The sequence below is a fragment of the Amphibalanus amphitrite genome, unplaced genomic scaffold (genome assembly GCF_019059575.1).
Source record: "Amphibalanus amphitrite isolate SeventyFive unplaced genomic scaffold, NRLGWU_Aamphi_draft 000130F_arrow, whole genome shotgun sequence".
NCBI lineage: Eukaryota > Metazoa > Arthropoda > Thecostraca > Balanomorpha > Balanidae > Amphibalanus > Amphibalanus amphitrite.
The window spans coordinates 447,075-468,074 of NW_024881625.1; the positions used below are offsets into that span (position 1 = coordinate 447,075).

At 46.7% G+C, this 21,000-nt stretch overlaps 1 protein-coding gene across 1 annotated transcript in view; it reads left to right on the forward strand.

Moving 5' to 3' along the window:
• LOC122381914 overlaps positions 1-14,658 on the forward strand; it is an 86,292-nt gene extending 71,634 nt beyond the window's left edge. Inside the window, exons 9-12 of the mRNA XM_043366700.1 lie at positions 6,989-7,136; positions 12,374-12,498; positions 12,768-12,938; positions 13,552-14,658. Of these exons, the coding sequence (XP_043222635.1) occupies positions 6,989-7,136; positions 12,374-12,498; positions 12,768-12,938; positions 13,552-13,670 (563 nt within the window). The 3' untranslated portion in view covers positions 13,671-14,658. The remainder of the gene's footprint in view (positions 1-6,988; positions 7,137-12,373; positions 12,499-12,767; positions 12,939-13,551) is intronic.
• Positions 14,659-21,000: the final 6,342 nt, after the last annotated feature.

Consider the following 21,000-nt stretch of genomic DNA (forward strand, 5'->3'; position numbering starts at 1 on the left):
TCGAATCGCCGTCATTGCACCCGTCTTAGTGTCTTTAATACTATGACAGCTTCGACCACGGACGTTGGACGGGGTGATCGTTCCACCAATGTACGCACCATCCAGGCCTAGGATGCATCGAGGTTTAAAAGAATGCAGTCTGTAGATCAATCAACACAAAATTGGTGGTATGCAACCACATTAAAATATCTCCCCGGCTCCCGCAACGTTCCAACGCCCCTCCGTTATGCATTCGCCTTGTGTGTCCGCCGAGCCGGCTTGCCTCCAATGACGTCATCGGCCGGCCGGCGGCGTTCAAGGTCAAACGGCTGGTGTCCTTACCTGGAGTTCTATAGCCTTGGTGAAACCTATAACACCACCCTGATCTCAACCAAGGCAATGTCAACACTATTAGAATTCATAGTCGGCGTGTGAATAAGGGAGCTTTTCCCATATAATGGACATCAGAAGGTGAGAGTTCCAGGCGCCTCTGCCCCACCCCACTTTCAATAGGATATGGTTGCTTAGCCCACATTCAACCAACGAAGAGGATTTTTATTTGCTAATTCCTAATTGTAAATATTTTATGCAGAGGTAAGAACCCTTATTGATAAAATTAATTTAAATAACTGCTTAAACAACAAAGTGAAGAATGCTGAATTGTACATTGCGGAGCAGCGCGTCAAGGCGAGGCATCAAAGCCTGACAGTAGGTATTCATCTTGCAGTCAGACTTGAAACTTGAGACTGGCTGTATTAGCCTGTAAATTGGCCAAGACCTTGGTCTTCCAATTTCCATGCAATATGGATGAAAGAAATTAAGCTTGATTAGTGATTTCTTTAGAGTTTTGATATTTTTAAGTGCGATCACGAAGGCAGTGTAATTGCTCACTCCATAGCTAGCTCATAGCTGAAGCATCAAAGCCTGAGTTAATTTCCAAGCATGAACTGAAAAGAATTAGAACTGGACCAGCTCAGCTCAGCTAAATCAGCTCAGCTCAATCAGCTCAGCTCAATCAGCTCAGCTCAGCTCGCTCAGCTCAGCTCAGCTCGGCTCAATCAGCTCAGCTCAGCTCGCTCAGCTCAATCAGCTCAGCTCAACTCGCTCAGCTCAGCTCAGCTCAGCTCAATCAGCTCAGCTCAATCAGCTCAGCTCAAGCTCATTCAGCTCAGCTCAAGCTCATTCAGCTCAGCTCAGACAGCAGCTCAGCTCAATGCATTACTGAGCCGGCTCAGCTCACAGCTCAACAATTTGGCAAAATGTTGAGCCGGCTCATGAGCTGAGCTGATTTTTGAGCCGGCTCAACTGAGCTGATCACAAGTCTGCAAAGAAGAGACTCTTGACAACCTGCAACGTGACACGCTAGAGTGCAATAGGCCGTGCAGGGGGGAATGGGGTAATTTGGCCAGTAATATAATTTGGCCCCCCCCCCCCACCTTTACGATATCTGACAAAAGTGAATGAAAAAAGTCTAGCCTCTATCAATGCGTCATTGGTGGAACTAATCCGTGGAAAATTTTCCAAGCTCTCCCCCTCGTAATTTTCTTCAAAATCAATAAAACTGAATTTCATTAGAAATGATAACTTTTAGTTCCATTTAACCCGCGAGTTGCTGGGGGGGGGGCGTTAAACGCCCCCACTTTTTTCGCCGGGCCATAGCATAAAAACGGCGCGCCGCAGGCGCGCCAAATTTTGGGTACCTGTAGGGAATTGATTGAAGTTTATTATGACAAAGTTTCAAAAATATCGGTCGGAAAAAAATTTGAGATATCGAGGTTTTAGTGACGTCATGATTTCCGAGTTTTCGACCAAAACGGCATATGTTCAAAAAATCATATAAAATCACAGAATAAACATGCAGACATGCCGTAAACGCCATTAGACTGCCAATACTATGATCAATCAAATGGCTATCTTCGATTATTGATTATCGTTCCGCATTTTCCATAATCTTGAACTGAATCTTGGCAATTTTTCGTGACTACTTCACGACCATGATACATGAATTTCTTAAATTGAACTTTTTGAGCCAAACACGTACACATATGATAAAATGAATGTCACCATCGTGTTCTACGCCCCAAATTACCTATTCAACATGTGTCACAGGCTGCGAATATCAGTTTTGATTTTCGGGGATATATGCCTACCCGGTTGACCTGACCTTGACCCTGACCTATGCTTGACTGACCCCTACATGGAGCTGACACTCTTATAGGCCTTATAAGATGGATTGTGCACCGTTTTGACAGAGTTTATGGCGAGAGGCACCCATTGCGAAGTCCTGAAGTCCATGCTACTGAAAGCCCGATTTCAGGTGTTTGACATGATCTTGACCCGACCTGTGACCTCAAAATTCAACTTTAAAGTACTCATCTGAAGCGTCTCGTCGCGCTCTTTCGTTTGCCGTCTCGTGCGTTTCGCTGCGCCTATTGGTTCTCGAGTTATCGGCTGGGGGCGTTTAACGCCCCCCCCCCCCCAGCAAACGGTGGGTGGCGAAATACCCCAGCAACTGCCGGGTTAAAAATTGTACAGCGTGTAGTATTTAGGCTGTAAACGAATTCCGACAATGTGGCGCTATTCTTGGGGGTGTTTCGCGTTTCCAAGAGCAATTTCACCTATTTCCGTAAAACCGTAACGACTTTAGACATTTTTTTTCAGAATGGCAATGCGGGGTTATTTGGCCGGGGCTAGTGGAGCAGCTTTTCCGGTGCTCTCAGGATCGCTATGCTGGGACAGCCGAGTTTCTAACCTCGCATGGTGCCGAGCTGGTTGGGTTCACAGCCGCCGGCGGTGGCATTGCGGCACAGTCTGCCTTCTAGGGGCTGGTTAAGACACTGCACAACGCATTACGAATAAGAAGCCAGGGATTTGCTCAAACCAAACTGTTAGTCGCATCTCCAGTTCGCAAAAAGTATCGAACACGGGTTTGCGGACATGGGAAGGCTACAAGATGTGAGAGTTTGTTTCTGAGTTGAGTTATTACGGAGCGAGCGAAGCGAGCGTAGTCTTTCCTTAGATTAACGGAAATTTCTGAGTATGAGGGCCGGCCGGCCGGCCGCTCATACTCAGGCTTTAGGCACGGTTAACCCATGGCACGTTTAGGCTGCGAACAAGATGTCTCGATTCGCTGCCAAGAATGCAAAACATAGCCGGGTGAACGAACTGTGAAGGACTGCTCCGGTTGTTTTTCAATAGAGAAACACAATTCTAACGATTAGTGTTTGTCTAATGAAGAAACAACCAGATAACTAATAACCCAAGCCAAAAAACAGGACACACCCTTAGGAGACCATTTCCGTCACCCACAAACGACCGGCAACCTCACACACATAGATGTTGAAGTTTTATACCGGGCAAGAGACCATCCTGACCTCAAAATAGCGGAATCACTACTCATCAGGCCGCTTATCCCAAGGCTAAACTCAAATGTGTCCTCATGGCCTATCATGTAGAATAAATGCGGGTGAATGAAGATTTGGATATATATGATGTGTGAAATGTCTAATGATTCCTTATGGCCTATTTTGTGCTGTTAAATTTAGGCTGGAGACTTCCAGTTTGCGGTTAACTCGCGTTTATTTTGGTGGCTAACTTCCTTACACGCGTGTAGCTGCCCACCAACTTTTACCCGGGGACTTCCATCCGCGGTTAACTGGTGGGTAGCTACACGCGTGTAAATATTTAAATGCCGACTTACACGCCAGTTTAAAGGGCTTCCCGATCAGCTGATCGGGATGCGGCGATCAGCTGGTCCAATGAACAAGTGCGAAATTCCGTTATTTATGGGACCGGTGGCCCCCAATCAGCGTTTTTACACATGCAATGAGTACAGCCGTAACAATGGGATGTGGTGATGCATTAACCTAACCAGAACAGCGTTTGAAGCCGTGCCAATCAGCATCAGTAATGCTAATCGCCTTGTGTTATTTCACTCTGTATGGCCGACCGCCAGTCTACTGCATGATCTTGCAACAGCCGTATCTCAGATTACTCGTCTGCCCTCGTCGGTTCGTCTCCGTCACCCCCCGTCCTCACCCCCGCCCCGTCACTTCACCGGTGAGGCCATGTCCATGTCCATGTGCTATAATGCTGGCCTGCCGCCAGAAGCGATATCGGCCGATTTGTGATGTCTCGGCGTGTATTGGCGGACGTGGCGTCGGGAGCATGTTCTTTTGGTGGGTTTCTGGAGCATTTCGTTTTTTCTTCTTCTTCTTCTTCTTCTTCTTCTTTTCTTTCCTTTCTTCTTGAGCCGCTTGAGCTTCTTGAGTCCGGTCGGTGGCGGACTGCACCCTTTGACGGCAGCCTCACGAGCAACAGGTCCTTTTTTTGGCCTTTTCTCTTTTTTTCTTTCTTTTTCTAATATTTTTTGGCCTCTTTTTTTTCTTTTTACATAAAGTCATGACATGCACGAGTTTTGGAACCGGTGAGGCGTCGTCGGTGTCCAATTCAATGCCACACAAAGGACGATTATGAGTGATCAGTTTAATATGTGCGTGTCGCGGGGGTGGCTGACGTTCCAACGGCGCAGGATCCGGTCCACCACCAATGCCCATTTGCTGCCGTTTAAACCGCTAATGGTTCTTTTTGGCCGTCCTTTTCATATCTCTCCAGAGCTGTGTCAGCTGTTTCTAGTCCCATTTTTCTTCTGACTTTGCATTACAGGCTGTAACAATGTTCTTCCAAGACCGTTTTCGTTCTTCATTACTCCTTCCATCGTGTCGCTTATTTTCGATGATTTTTACTTCAGTCTTCATGACATCGGCTAACAAATGCATGTCTCTACTACTGAAATTTCTGCTCCTCTTCTTCCTGTCCATGGTTGTTGACCGGACACTCGTATTGCTTCCACTGAGCTGGTCCTCGCCCCACTGACACGTAACGCGAAGTGCGACGACAGGGGCCCGACACTAGCCGGCTGGCTCGACGATCACATTATTTCGGATGCGATACGAATCCCATCTCACTATCCCGAAGATTACGAAATAGCAGCTGGTGGCAAGGAGATAGGTGCGATGGAAATAGACTAATGCCTCCGTATTTGAAAATTTGAGTCCTACATCCTCAATTCTGTCAACTCAAATATTGCTCTGATTACTCATGTATGACTTGTTGAAAACATCTGGATACCTACTTGCAGTGATGAAATACGTAATTTGTAACCCCTCAACAAGCACAGAGGGCAGTTTAACCAACAGAAAAATAGCCGCCTGGCATAATTTTTTGCCTAAAGACCGTTTCACATACGTAGTGTAAACGCGATAAGCACGTAAGCGGATAGGGCTTTACCGCTCTCGATCCGTATGTGAATCGGCCTTTAGGCGAAAAATTCCGCCAGGCGGCTATTTTTCTGTTGGTAAAACTGGCCTCAGTACTATGAAAAGGTGACCTCAAATTCGTCTAATCTTAGCAGCCGAACGGCTAGGCCGAACTGGCTGAAAAAGCCAGAACTAGATGATTGCACTATGGTCTATCACTTGCACATAAAATTTGCACAGAAATAAACTTTTAAAACCCCCTAAGGACCAAAAAAAGCACCACCGAAAAGATACCCGCGAACTTAATACATGGGGTGGCTCGCGTGTAAGTTTGGTCGCTAACTTAGCGAACAAACTATTTACCCGCAGATGGAAGTCTCCGGGCAAAGTTACCCGCCGACTTAAACGCGAGATAAACGCCAACTTACCCGCAAACCACTTACACGCGACTTACCCGCGTGTGGAAGTCTCCAGCCTTATAATGCATTTTACTGGACATGTGGATAGTCAGTGCGAATGAAGATCTGTATATACCGTAAGGTGGGGCTATTTGAGACAGTGGGGCTATTTGAGACAGTATTTAAAATTGCTATAAAATAAAAACCACTTAAAATTTATGCTTACTTTTTTGCTCAGGCGATTTACTGCTCGATTCCACACCTCCCTGAGCTAAAATATCACACAAAAATCAAACGATCTTCATTTTATAGCGATTTTAAATACTGTCTCAAATAGCCCCACTGTCTCAAATAGCCCCACTTTACGGTATTTCAATTCACGTGTCCATGAAGGGTTGCAGGTGCTGCTGCACGTGCGCACGTGCAGAGGTCATTTTCAGATCTCTAGAACGGCTGGACTGATGGCGCTCAAATTTGGTACATGGTTAGGGACCAGTTAGTAGGGTACCGTGCACAAGTCAGTTGGGATCCATTTTTCACGAGCGCACGTGCAGGGTGACGCTTCCAGATCTCCAAAAATGCGTATAGGACACACGTCATTGCTGACGCTGACTCGCCTGTTACATAAAACCCAGACGTCAAATTAACACCGGCCAAATTGCCCCACCCCACCGGCCAAATAACCCTGCTAGCGGGGTAATTAGGCCGCTTTGCAGACCTTTGTAAACCGTCAAAATTTAAGTACAAGTAGTTAATCTATCATTTTCAGTTTATTGTACGGCAAAGTAAAATGAATGTGACACCTGCCAGCGTTGAGAGAGTGCAGAAATATGTCTCCAATTTTGAAATACAACGCTTTCTGAAAAAGCGGCCAAGCCCAAGTTGCCCCATCCTCCCCTATGCGACTGAATGGGGACTATGATAACATATAAACCGTGAATAAATTGAAGCAACTTACAAGTTATTGAGGATAAAACAACCGCGCATCAATTTAGGGGCACCCTGTACGCTGACAACATACCCTGGTGTGACAAGCCCCTGATGTCTGTCTGTCTGTCTGTCTGTATGCATGTATGGATGCCCCTGTCGGCCCCCCCCCCCCCTCTCTCTCTCTCTCTCTCTCTCTCTCTCTCTCTCTTTCTCTCTTTCTCTCTTTCTCTCTTTCTCTCTTTCTCTCTCTCTCTCTCTCTCTCTCTCTCTATCCCTCTGTCTCTCTCTCTGTCTCTCTCTCTCTCTCTCTCTCTCTCTCTCTCTCTCTCTCTCTCTCTCTCTCTCTCTCTCTCTCTCTCTCTCTCTCTCTCTCTCTCTCTCTCTTATGTTCGTGTGTATTGTTACGTTTTCTGTATGCCCCAGATGGAGATTTCTGGCACAGCGCAATCGGAAAGTCAGTTATCATATTTGAGGCCAACGGAGGCTCAAATAGGTTCGCCTGCGCTAACATCGAGCCTGACTACGACATAATCAAGAGGGTGTCCATCCGCAAGCTGCCAAAATTTGTCGCGTAAGTGTTGCGGGGTGAAAATTAGACAAAACGTGAGAAACTTGGATAAATTTGTAAGCTAGCTGGCATACAGGGCCTGCCTCGTCTAAGGAATTTTCACTGGGGAGGGGCAGAGGGGGACTGGCTTTTCCCGTAGCCATGAACAGTAATTGAACAAAATATGTAATGTTTCTCGTTAAATCCATGTAAGACTCCTAAAAAAAACATACCTATTGCAGAGAAGGTAATTTTGTGGGAAGTTCACGTTTTGACTGGGGGGCAATGTTCGCCACGGGGGGGGGGGGGGGGGCAATCCGCTCGACTGGGGAGACAATTGTCCCCCCCCCCCCAGTTAACCCGCGCCCCGTAGGGGGGCCGAAACGGCCCCCCTGTCCTTTTCCGTCGATATCTCCTAAACGGCTGGAGATATCGCCACCAAATTTCAGGACCCCTCCGGGCATCAATTTTACACTTTGTGACCAAAATTTTTTCCAGAGGCTATGATAGGTTAGCCACAAATGACGTCAGAATGACGTCATGTTCTGCCATTTTTGACCTAAAAAGTCCTTCGCAAGAAGACCTGTCAGGCCTACAGCTTTGAAGATACAGAAAAATGATCAAAACATAAAAGATGTAGAATTGCAGGGCTACAAAACTGCTATCACGGATTTTTGAAATTTGAGTTTTGACCCCCAAAAATCAAAAAAGTATTTTTTTATATATTAGCCAAAACATCCAAAAAGTTTTTTGAGTTTCGAAAAAAGGAATATATGTGATAGGTAGCACCTACCGTCTTCTATCTACATACCAAATTTCAGATCGATATCTCGTTTTTTGGCCAAGTTAGAGCGAAACAAACCGTTCAAAAATGATGACGTCAAATTTTCAAACTCAATTTTTGGCAATTCTAGACCACGTAGGGCAAAAAAAGACCACCATTAGACTCCCCGTGACGAGTTGCATCGAATCAATACCCATTTTATGCAAAATATCAACTTTGAAATTTGACCTAATTTGACCTGACCTTGACCTGACCTTCACCAAAACGTAACCTAAGCTGGCCCCAAAGGCTGCCTGACCCACATAATCGCATTTGCCATGTAAAATTGGCCATAAAACATGTATCACACGACACTTTCATATTGTGACCCCCGGTGACCTGACCTCTGTGACCTGACCTGGTATCAGTGACATCAGATAGCAAAGTATGTGTTTGACGAACAATGTACCATCGATGGTTTTACAGTAACTTACCAATTTACTCGATTTTACAACACATTTCTTGAAATGTCTGTGAACAGGGGTCCACGTCAAAACAGCTAGTGACAATTGAGCTACTGACTTTTGAGCTAGCACAAAAGAGCTAGTGCCTCAAAACAGCTAGTGACAAAATAGCAAGCGTCAAAATGGCTAGTGAAGCGAAATATTTAGTAGATCAAAGTAACTAGCTAGCGCCTACGAAGTGCGAGCAGCCAGTATGAATTCTTTCCCCACGAGTCCTGAAGATTGTGACATGAACAATTGAGAGGTGCAGGCGGTCATGACGCCGAAACATAAGAACATTACATTAACCCGCGCCCTGCTGGGGGTCCTGGATTTCCACGCCCTGCTGGGGGGGGGTGGTGTTTGAACACCCCCCCTTGTAACTCGGCTCCTGGGCCACGTAGCGATACGCGGAAGGCGGCGTTCGAAAGAGCGTCAAAAATAATGACGAAATCACTTCGGTCAATTTTTTGGTCAGGTCAAAGGTCAGGTCACCAGAGGTCATTGAAGGCAAAATTTCGCCGATTTCCAGGTCGAATGTCGAAAATTTCCAAGAAGCCAACGCATAACTCGGGAACCAATAGAGCTACAGCGCCGCGGAAAAGCGCATTCGATAGCCCTATTAACGCCCTTTCTGAGTAATGCTCTCAGATTTGACCTAACGTCAACGGTTTTGCCTGCAGGGGGCAAAAACTGCAAAAATAGCCGATTTTTTTGAAAACAGTTTTTCTGCAATAACTTTTGACCCAAGCCTTGTACGAGCTTACTTTTACCGGCATCGTGTTCCTCTCGTCAAGACGCATCGAATGAACTATAACTTGACCTTGAAAGGTCAACTTGAAAATTTGACCTCAGGTCAAGGTCATGACCTGACCGGAAAGGGTCATGTTGCATATCAGTCGATCCGTATCGTCGAGCTGAACACATCTAAGGCGTTTTCATCGCTCTAGCATGCCTCTATCAAAAGTTATTTGCGAAAAACTGTTAGATACCATTCGTGACCTAAGATGACCTCAGGGCATAAACAATGGTCACGGACACCATTTTTAAGTTCAGTGTGTCTAAACCACTTGTAATTCGGTGTTTGGGAGTGTTTATAATGTCTTTCATCCAAAAGAGGCGCATTTCAATTTTCTCCCATTGACTTATAATGGGGAGGTCGCAAAATTGACCTTACCTTAGGTCATCGATATCAAAATTCTGAGATATACATTTTGTACATGCTATTACTCTTAGCAATCGCTGAAAGTTTCAAAGCGATCGGTCACTCGGTGTAGCTATGACAGACATTGAAAGTTTTTATGAGGTGAGGTCACTTCAAGTGACCTGGTGACCTGACCTTGAATGACCTTGGTCTGAAATTTTCACAACATGTGTAGAATTGATGTATGATAAGGTGTACAAAAAACGGCGGCGCTCCGCGCCGCGGTTTTTGAGATATTCGCGAAAAACCACAAGGGGGGGTGTTCAAACACCCCCCCCCCCCCAGCAGGGCGCGGGTTAAGGCTCCGAAGGAAAAGAAGGCTCGAAGGCTGTGCATCAGAACCGTCTACTAGGGCAGGAATACACATTCCAGGAAAAAAAGAATTGTTGGGCATGGAGCTAAGCAGGTGTAAGTACGCTTTTTGTGATACGGCAACGCCGAAAACGAAGCAGATGACAAACGACCTAACTACCGAATCATAGTTTTGGCCGAAAAATGACAACGTACCGAAAATCTTCGAAATTCTGAAGTAATTTACAACCACGTTCGTGTGTTATTGACTTTGAATTATCGGTCAATAGGACGGCCGCGATGCCTTCCCTAACGTCTCATAGAGGGATGTTTTTTCACTTGACTTGACTCAAGCTATTCTGCCACTAGCTATTTTACTTCCCTAGCTATTCCGACGCTAGCGATTTTGTCACTAGCTGTTTTGAAGCACTAGCTGTTTTGTACTAGCTGAAAAGTCACTAGCTCAAATGTCACTAGCTATTCTGACGTGCACCCGTGAACGGTGAAAATCCGACCTTTGACCTGACCTGTGACGTCATCGGTTTGACCTAGGTCAATGAAATTTGGTCACAAGGTAGTTCTTGGTGGGGGTATCGAATGCCGTTTAAATTTTGAAAATCGGCCGGTAAATTTCCGAGATCTTAGGGGGGGGGGGGGGCCGGAACGCCCCCCCCCCCACGGGTGGTAGGGTCCGCCGATAGCCCTACGGGGCGCGGGTTAACATCTTCACCTTCAATTAAGGGGGGGGGGGGCACTGCCGACTTTTGGTCCCATTCTTTCCATGCAACGCCCATAGGGCTTATGTTAAAATGCCAAAATCAAAGGGGGCACGGTGCCCCGGCGGCGTATTCGCCAATTGTATTACACGAATCGGCCAACCAATAGCTTGCCTCCTGAGTGACGTCAGCGTGGCGTCATACTTTCGGTCCTCGCCCTGGTGGCGTCTATTGAAGCTAGGTTTTAAGTTATTGACATTTAAGCTACATGGGGTACATTATCGCCGTGGCGAAGTGGTTAGAGTATCGGACTGGTGATTCAGAGGTAGGTGGTTCGAATCCACTCGGCGACTTCGATTTTCGTGTCATCTGTCATTGTGCGTTTTTTATACATTTGTAACGGCGTGCACCTAAGAAATCAGACGTAGGCATTCTTCTAATGAATATGTTGCATAAGATAGATATTTGCAGTCCAACCGATTGGTTCGGTTTCGGTATTTTCCAATGGTCTTTGTTTGTATTTGGTTTGGTAGCGGTGTTCTGATTTTCTGTGATTGACATCACTAATGCATAGTGCATACTATGCGAACGTAGCCAATGGAAAGACAAATGGTGCTGGGCGATGGCCATTCATTGATCAATATTTGATATTTGTCACTGCCAATGGGTGATAGCACGCAGCATTGACAGGGGCGGCGCTGACCTTTTGAAAGTAGGTGGGCACTTGGCAAGGTAAAGTACCTAAAAGTAGCGAAACCTAAGATGAAAAGTAAAAATCGCACGCTGGTAAGCAGGCTATTAGATAGCTTTTCGTGTAAGAATCACCATGCACAAAAAAAGTTCGGCATAGCTGTTAGCGTAATCACGGGACGAGATAATCAGTTTCCAGCCGTCAGAGCGTCATCTATAGGAGCTATGCCCTAACTATAACTTTTACATTTCAGCCGCCAGGGGGATACCTAAGTCCTCTTACTTGGAATCTAGTTAAAGTCAGAAGATTTATATTAGACGTTTATGAAGATAACTTGGGACTGGTTGTTAAGTTGCATGCTCACGGCGGGCTGTCATCAATTTATCTCTATACATGTCTTATCTGATCGATGAAATAATACAGGAATCCGTTGTCATTCGAGTGTGTTTCATAATAGCTCTTCCGACTTTGACGAATATCGACAGTGCCGTAACAAAATTGGTAGTTCAGGTATAGACTGCAACTGCAGTTCTTTTGCAACTTATTCCTTAATCAGATGAACACTTGTCAGAGATTTATTGGGCGTACGATATTGGCGTGCGAACGTAGTGGCCAAATATGCGCGTCTACGACCGACTTCTTTTTAAGAGAAAAGAACCGCTGAAGCAAGATTCGATCCACCGACCTATCGTCCATCACACCGAGACCCTAACCACTCGGCTACGGCGACACGTACATGTCTGATAGCCATATACAATGCAAAAATAGTCTCAACTGAAATCTAGCCTCAATGCATGCATTGTCGCGGAGGATGACTATGACGTCGCACTAGAGATGTCGCTAGTTGATGGGCCGATTCGTGTAATACAATTGGCGAATACGCGCCCCGGCGCCCTCCCCGTTCCGCCGCCTATGCCTGCTGGCATAGGTTTCACCAAAAATTAGGCCCAGGAGTACGTCAAATTTGGACTGCGAATTTATTTCTGATAGATGCGACTACAAACTAAGTAGGTACTTTAATCATAATTGCCAGTGACGACTCCAACAAGCGCATGCAACCAGTCTTAATGTTGCCGCTCTGCCTTTGCCGCAGGTCGCAGTTCATTGACACAGTTCGAAAGGTGATGCAGGCGCCCGAGTGGTTTGTCTTTATTGACGAACAAGAAACACTGGAGATCAACTTCGGTAGATGCGTTCAGTTCACAGTCCACTTCAGAGGTGAGTTCAGCCAAGTCACAGTCTAACATTGAGTTTGCAGGACCCTCTGAGAGGGAGAAGGAAGCTGTCTGGGTTCAGCTTACAAAGGTGCATGTTTAATTGTTTATGTTTAACGATATTCAGATCGGACCCTTCAAACAGACCTATTCCATAATTCATTTTATACAACGTCAATGATGAAGCACTTGGCCAGTAAACCTTACCCCCAAGTCAGGGCCAACTACAGCCGATTTAGCTGACCGGGCCGCCGACTACGTGCCCTCCCTCAGGGCCCAAGGCGCAGAAGCTGCAGTACGACTTTGACCGGCTCTTCTCGTTTGGGAGCGTGGACGGGCCCGCCATTTTCATCCCAGGCTACTTCAACTCGGCCCGCAAGAACTCGGTGCCGTACGAGCTGTGCGGTGCCCTCGACCCGGAGGACGCCGATAAATACATTGAAAGTAAGATAGCAGCCGGATGTAATCACGTATAAATGGACTGTTGAGTCTCTGTTGAGTATCCATGACAGGTTGGGTGATGATGTAAATAATAAACAAATTATTACAAATGCATTCAAATATATTCAAAAAGACACACAAAGCTTTCGGTTCATGGAACAGCACAGTGATCAAGGTTCCATGAACCGAAAGCTCTGTGGCTCTTTTTGAATATATTTGAATGCATTTGTAATAATTTGTTTACTATTTACGTCATCATCCAAACTGTTGAGTCTGTTACAGAGCTGCTGAAGTGTGAAAGACGATGTTTTTAAATGTTCAATTTTCACGTCTTGTGTCATCTTCACTGATTTTTCTAAAACTTTCGTGTAATTGTTATTTATGGTATACATAGTAGTATCCATAGGTTTCCAGTATACAATCGTAAAGTGATCGTCAAGTCAATAATCTTAAAATAAAATTAACAGCGGTAGAAATATATCTTCATTGATCTACTGACAAATTTCGTGGGATTTGAATAACGATGGAATTGTGCACAACACTGGTTGCCAAACGTGATAATTCCAAGTACACAACATTTCGTCTGATCACGAAATTTGTATTCAATCTGTTTCAGACATCCAGGGCGGTTCGTTCGAGTTCCCGGACTTCCTGAATTTCTCATCAGGACAGCACGTGCTGCCGTCCCTGCTACTCAGCCTAGCGGCAGCTGTGTTATGTCGTTTGCTGGTGTGACCGGTGCCGCTGTGTGAGACTCGTGTGAGCGTCCCGAGGGTGAGGCCGCCGGAGATGCGGGGAGCATGGCCCGGCGTGGTTCAGCGCTGCCCTCTCGGGTCATATTGGCCAGCGAGTCTCGTCGGAGCGCCGAAACGATGACGGCGACCGTGCCCGCGTCAACCGGTCTTGGGTAGATACTGGCAGCGGTCGCCCGGCGCGATGGCAGCCTTGAGCCTACCACCGACCGCGGGTCACCGAGCAAAGGGCTTTGTCAGCACGCCGCGCCCCTTCGCACCATGCCGCGATTGACTCGGCACTGTGATGACCCTACGACATCGCACCATTTTATTGATAACAATGGCTCACGGGTACGGTTACGTCTAGTACTTGCGTCAATTAGTCGAGTTTACTTGTCCGTTAGGCGGCACGGGCGGACATCGATAGCAGCGCCTCTATCGGTCACTAGGGAAAGCTGGGCTGTAGGCGATGAAATACCGGCTGAGTTGTCACACGTTGAATAGGTTTATAGCCATCCGTCTTGTGAAAAAGTTGAACTTTTGCCTTTAATATTTCTACAGGCAATTTTTGAAGTGTCTTCACATGGATTACAAAACCGTTTAGATTATTGTATTCACTTCAAGCCTTCCCTATTGTTCTTGATGATGCGGGAACTATTTCTAATTAGTAGGGCTTAGTAAAAGAACATACTGTGCAAACGATGAAAAAAACATAAATGGAAGATTTTAAATGCAATTTTCTCTAACAATTAATGGTAAATTCTCTACTTATCAAGGAAAAGGTGCATGCTAACTGATAATTTAAAGTTCTTGTGGGCCAGTTGTTTTCTTCTTTTCTTACGTCGCCCCAATGGCCGCGAATACACTTGTGATAACGCCTATCGCTACGAACAGCAGCATGTCTCCCAAGTATGAACCGACTAACGTGAAAGGTCTGTGATGATAAAGATGATCGATGTTTTTTTTTTAAATAAAATTGGACAATGTTATATCCTGTGTTGTGTTCAGTGGACAAAATATGACCAGTGAAACAACTCGACACCTACCGAAATTAGAACGTTTTTCTAAAATATGATTTTTAGTACTTATATTTGCACCGTATAAGTCTTAGTATATAAGACATAAGTCTGTTTTCTTTTATTCTGTTAACCTGCAACTTGCAAGAAGGGGAGGGAGTGGAGGTTAACGCCCCCACCTTTCGCCGCCCTTTAGCTAAAACACGTGCAGGTGCCAAAATTTGAGTACCCACAGCGAGTATGATACTTCGACAAAAGAAAAAAAAAACGGCAGCCGTACAAAAAAACCGTCTCATACTAAGGTTTATTTGACGTCGTAACATCGCAGCTCCATCAATGGAAGGAGATCTATCACAGGTAGATGAAACCAAGGCCCTAAATACCAGGGGGGTGACACGGCTATTCGCGCAATGTATTAATTTATGGGCCGCGCGGGGCCTCGCTATGACGCGGCTGGAGGCAACTGTTCAGCGCGCTAGGATACTTCTGGCGGGGCGGGGCGCTGAACGGTGTGCAATGAATGGGTTATGGTCGGGCAGACAGAGATGAGGTATTGAATTTGAATTGACATCAGCAATCGGGTGGGGAAGGAGAACGTTTCTAATCGAGCTTGGGATGGGGAAAGCCAAAAATATCGCGATCGGCTCATAGCTCAGGGCCGGGTGCCGTACCAACTACCATGTGTTGTATATTTAGGCGGGCAGACAGAGATGAGTTATTGGATTTAAATTCACCTTACCATCGGTTTCTGGTGGGGTTTGAAGACGTTTTTAGTCAAGCTCGGAGTGGGGCAACCCACTGGCGGATCCAGGGGAAGGCATTTGGGGCAAATGTCTTCCCCCACATTGGCAGCGCCCGAAATCGCTTTTCGAGAATCAAAGAAAACTTCACAACTTTTCTGAGGAAATGTTGGTTAATCACACCGCACAGCAGTGCGCAAGGAATCGAAATCAGAATTTTTTAAATTAATTCCGAGAAACCTTTTTGGGGTAAGCCCCCGCAGTGTCCAAGACCGCTTCCTGGATCCGCCAGTTGTGAATAAGTCACGGTCGATACCGAGCTTCGGCGGGACCAGGCGCTGTATACGTTGTTCTTTCAATGAAGAGGTGGACAGACACCTAGCCCCACATCCTACTGCTATGCCCGTGCTTCTGTGGGTGAAGCACTAAAGCATCACGGAATCCCACAGGACCTGCGAGTCGACGAGGTGGCCGCTTTGGCCGCCGGGTACTGCAGCTCCCTGGAGAAATAGACCGGCTTGCCGAGCCGGCTTGCCTAAAAATAGACGGTCAGATTCGGCCTGGGTCCTTACGACCCCTCTAGATTCGCCAGAGACGGGATCGGATCGCCGTTATTGCACCCGTCTTAGTGTCTTTAATACTATGACAGCTTCGACCACGGACGTCGGACGGGGTGATCGTACTCCACGAATGTACGCACCATCCAGGCCTAGGATGCATCGAGGTTTAAAAGAATGCAGTCTGTAGATCAATCAACATAACAATGGTGGTATGCAACCACATTAAAATATCTCCCCGGCTCCCGCAACGTTCCAACGCCCCTCCGTTATGCATTCGCCTTGTGTGTCCGCCGAGCCGGCTTGCCTCCAATGACGTCATCGGCCGGCCGGCGGCGTTCAAGGTCAAACGGCTGGTGTCCTTACCTGGAGTTCTATAGCCTTGCTAAATACAAGGTTGCACGGACTAATTTCTACTAAACCTACCAGAATATAGTTTCACGGTTGGATATTTTAATAACTATCGAATCAAAACTTCTTTATTATTTTCTCGTTATCATTTATAAGCAATTTTGTAAATTGACTTTCAATTTGATTGCCTTTTACTGGCAAAATAACTTTCTAGTATTGGGTCAACATAGTTGTGTTGCAGTAGGAACCATATCTGGCAAAACCCCAATGCCTACATACAGCAGAAAAGCAGCCACCAGGTGTCGCCACAGTCGCCACTTGGTCGCCACACAGATGTCGCGCGCGTCGCCAATCGCCACACTACCGATTTCCATAAGGACGCATATGTACGAATATGTATAGGAAAGTCGCCCTTAAGGATTACGCTTACATCCTTTGCTTATGAGGTCGGTGGTTGGAAATTGGGAGAGGCTCAGCTATTTTCGACCACGGATATGGCTTTATCACATGATGAGGAACATGCTGATAAGCGTTTTATGTGTCTTAACAGCACAAAAGTATTTTTAATCATTTTTCAAAAATAGCCGTTCTGCCGTATCTTTCAGTGCAAGGTGCCGTCGGTCATCCCCGACGTTACGTCACGCCGGGGATTGCCAGATTTTCATACTAGACTTCGACGCCCCCTGGATGAAACTTACAGAACTTATCAAACTTCGTGACCGTGCAGAGGTTCACTTATGACGTCATAGGTCAGTGACCTGACCTGACCTGAAAATGAGGTTGGTGCCACAAATTCCGGCTTGAATCAAAGGTCAGGTATGCCAAGTTACAACTCTCCATCACCAGCGCGGTCACCCCTACTTAACTTTGCAGCCATGGTATGCCGCACATTATGAACGATAAAAGTTTTGGTCTGGCCGAGATTCGAACACAGGAACTTCCGATGTATCAAAAACATGGGGTCATATTTGGACGAATATCTCGAAAACGGTTGGATGGGCTTGAACTTTTCATCCCAAAAATGGAAATAAAAATGTTGTAGCTATCTTTTAATATACTTTGTGTGTGGATGCCCACACTACGAGACCTTGAAAACCGAGTGCGAAAAGTCGCATTTTAACACGCAACCCTATGGGCTAGTAGGAAAAGTCACGCCCATGCTGCCATATGACTTTGGAGGGGGCTGCTTCAACCAAACGTGGGGTTGCCAGAAACCAATTAGAGCGAGCTATCTTGAACTCATCAAATCAGGTAAAAGAGAGGCGTGGTATTGACAAAGAAACAGCTGCGCCATTTCTGCCTTCCATTGATTCCTTCCATCTTAGTATCAACTATACGCTTTTCAACTACCTTTAGACTATGTTTTAACTATGGTTAGTAGGGGAGACCCGGGAGGTATGGGCCGGTTTTGTGAAAAGGCAATTTTCTTCCAGTGGGCAGTGGCTACACCCGGTTTTTCACTCTGTGCACGTGAAATTGCCTTTCGCCTGCAAAGTGTGCCTGATATTAGGCATCTGGGACCAACTATTTTGTCTCGAGATAACTTAATAAATCGTGCGCTTTTTCGATCCATCAAAATGCACCGGGAGGTATGGACCATCGGGCAGCCCCCGTTCACGAGCTCCAGAATCCCTTTACCGTGACGTCACCACGGCGGCAGAATCTCCCTTCACCCATAGGCATGCATGCAAATTTCATCATCTTTCGGGCGAGCTGGAGAAAAAATCAAGGCTTATATGTCATCAAAAGATGTACCAATGTATCAATGAATTGGCCTCATTACGATAAATGGGACTGAAACTAAAAAAGTAGGCCTATATCGAGCCAAAATCAGCAATTCAAATCACCCCTTCATTTGAATGTGAAGGCTTTCCTCTGATGACGTCACCACGGCGCCTTTATTTCCCTAGTGAACCAACCCGAGTAGTAAAGGAATCTTGATCGGGCCATGGCCCGGGAGGTATGGGCCGGTGCCATGTTTCATATCTTTTTCTCGACGTGAGAACAATGCTCGTAGCTGGTATCTACCTTGATCTCTCTTAGAGCCCAGGAACCGCATAAGCGGCGAACAGCTTACTTCATATTGCAGGTCACTTGGGCACATACGTATTTTGGTAAACTCAATCATGCACCATGAAATAAAATATATAATATTTTTCTGTTCGAATGAAATTTAAAGCTAAGTTTTCAACCTTGCGCGACAAAAATAAAACTTATTGAAGATGACAATCAATGAAAGCATCTTTTTATTGATTTAGGATCAACAGGGGTGGGTGGCCCGAACCTCCCGGTTAGGACGCCAGAATTTGCCTAGCATCTTAGCTCATAATCTTGCAAGAAAGCTTCATATTGTCTCTCCAGCCTTAATTGGCATGCTTTAAACTTAAAGGAAAAGGGCCACCTTTAACATGGGGATTGAAACTGAGATAGCCATCTTGTAGCCCGTGTCCGAAAACCTATCTGTCTACCCCCTTACGGCACCTATCCGTGCTTCTATCCTCAGGATACTGAAATCCTTCTCCTCCACGCCACAACCCCCTTCCGGGCTGGACAGGCAACTTTATCTCATGCGGGCTGCTCCCCTGGAGCGGCACCGCTGCTCCCGAGGGAGCTGCACCCCGTAGCCGGGTGCAGAGAGTGCTTGGGGGGCTGGTCGGCCTGTCCTATGGACGGGCTCAGCCCCGGCGACTCTCTAGGGTGCCTGCCCAGACCAATGTCTCCCCCTAATTCCTATCATCCTCCCGGCTCTGCAATGGTCTTGTCGACCGAAAGGGCCTAACCCAACAAAACAACAACAACAACCCTTACGGCCGATTTCGGCCTCCATTCGTAGTCATCGGCAATTTTAAAAGAAAATACGCCCAGGGACGTAGCCAAGGGGGGGGGCGGAGGGGGCGCCCGCCCCTCCCTTGGGGTTTTCAGGAGGCCCCCCGAAAGGATTCAGGCCAACGTGGGCCTTCGGCCCACGTTGGCCTGAATCCTTTCGGCCTGAATCCAACGTGGGCCCACGTTGGCCAAAATCACGTCGGAGGCGAACGAAATTCACCCGGGAATCTAAAAAATGACGTCAGAACAATCAGGGCCCTCTGACCAGCCTGACAAGTGACAGCTAGGGCCCTTCTCATCTCCTGTGAATAACCACTAGTGTCTGTGTCTGACCGCTAGGGCCCGTCTGACTCCTCAGTAGAGAGGAGGCCCTCTGTGGGTAGGAGGCCCTGTGTAGAGAGGAGGCCCCCTTAGAGAGGAGACCGGCCCCTGTAGAGAGGAGGCCCTCTGCAAAAAGGAGGCACTCTGTAAAAAGGAGGCCCTCTGTAGAGAGGAGATCGTTTGAAGAGAGGAGGCCCTCTGTAGAGGAGGACTCCCTCAGTAGAAAGGAGGTCCTCTGTAGGTAGGAGGCCCTCAGTAGAGTGAAGGCCCTCTGAAGAGAGGAGGCCCTTTGCAGAGATGAGGTCCTCGGTATAGAGCAGGTCCTGTGTAGAGACGAGACTCTGAAGAGAGGAGGCCCTACATAGATAGGAAGTCCTCTGTAGAGAGGGGGTCCCTGTAGAGACTAGAGAGGACGAGGAGGCCCTCTGTAGAGAAGATGCCCTCTGTAAAGGAGGCCCTCTGGAGAGAAAGACACCCTCAGCAGAGAGGAGGCCCTCTGTAGATAAGAGGCAATCTGTAGAGAGGAAGCCCTCTGTGGCTGTGTTGGTATTTTTACGATGGATGCAATTACCCAAACCATTTATCAGACCGTGGTGATATTCCCATAGCCATGCTTCGCACAACTCATAATAATTTATTTGACCGGGAAATTAATATATACCTATCCATCGATTGTTTGTTTCATCTATGGCGTAAATGAAGCAAACCACCTGGACCTAGGAAAATTTACTAACGAAACCATGTTTTACTTACATACAGCAAGTAGGTAAACGTGGCATCATTCACACAGGAAAAATTGATAACCGTATATGTAGTTTCAATCTTGCAGACGTCAGTCAGGTCAGAATCGTGACAAGCCTATTGGAAAATATAATGAACTGTGTCCTGCTTCGAGAAAACGAGTCAAAACCACCCAATTCTTTCTGAATTAAGTCAGATTATCTGATCATTAAGCACCCAGGTGGCATTTAGGTACTGACAGGGGCACCGGGAAGGATCATCTGAGGTGAGGTGAGGTCATCAACAGTTTTTAGCCAATAAATCACGACATGATGGGGCTAAATAGTTGTTAGTGTAACAAACCGTTCGCCTGGTCATGACGCGCCGATTGGTACCTACCCAGCGTGACCTTCCTAGGTCAGATTTTGAAGTTGACCTATCTGTATAGGTCGTTATAAACCATGTTATTTGTTATGACCTCTGGTGACCTCAATATTGACCTGACCCAAACAAGTTGTTTACAAAAGTTGTAAGTCGTTCAACGAACTATCAAACGCCGTTGCCGTTTGTCGCTACGATTCGTGCTTTTCGAGTTCTGACGGGGGCCAAAAAGGCCCCCGCCCGATTCAGAGTCTTTCAGAGCCCGCCCGGAATACGGTTAAGCGCTTGAACGATATATGATAATACACCAAGTGTTACTCTCACCGTCATCCAGTATCCACCCATTCCTCGCAGATCCTCCCCCTCCTGCTGCGGTCCGGCCGCCGCCGCCGCCGCCGCCGGCGGCGCCAGAGTTTTTT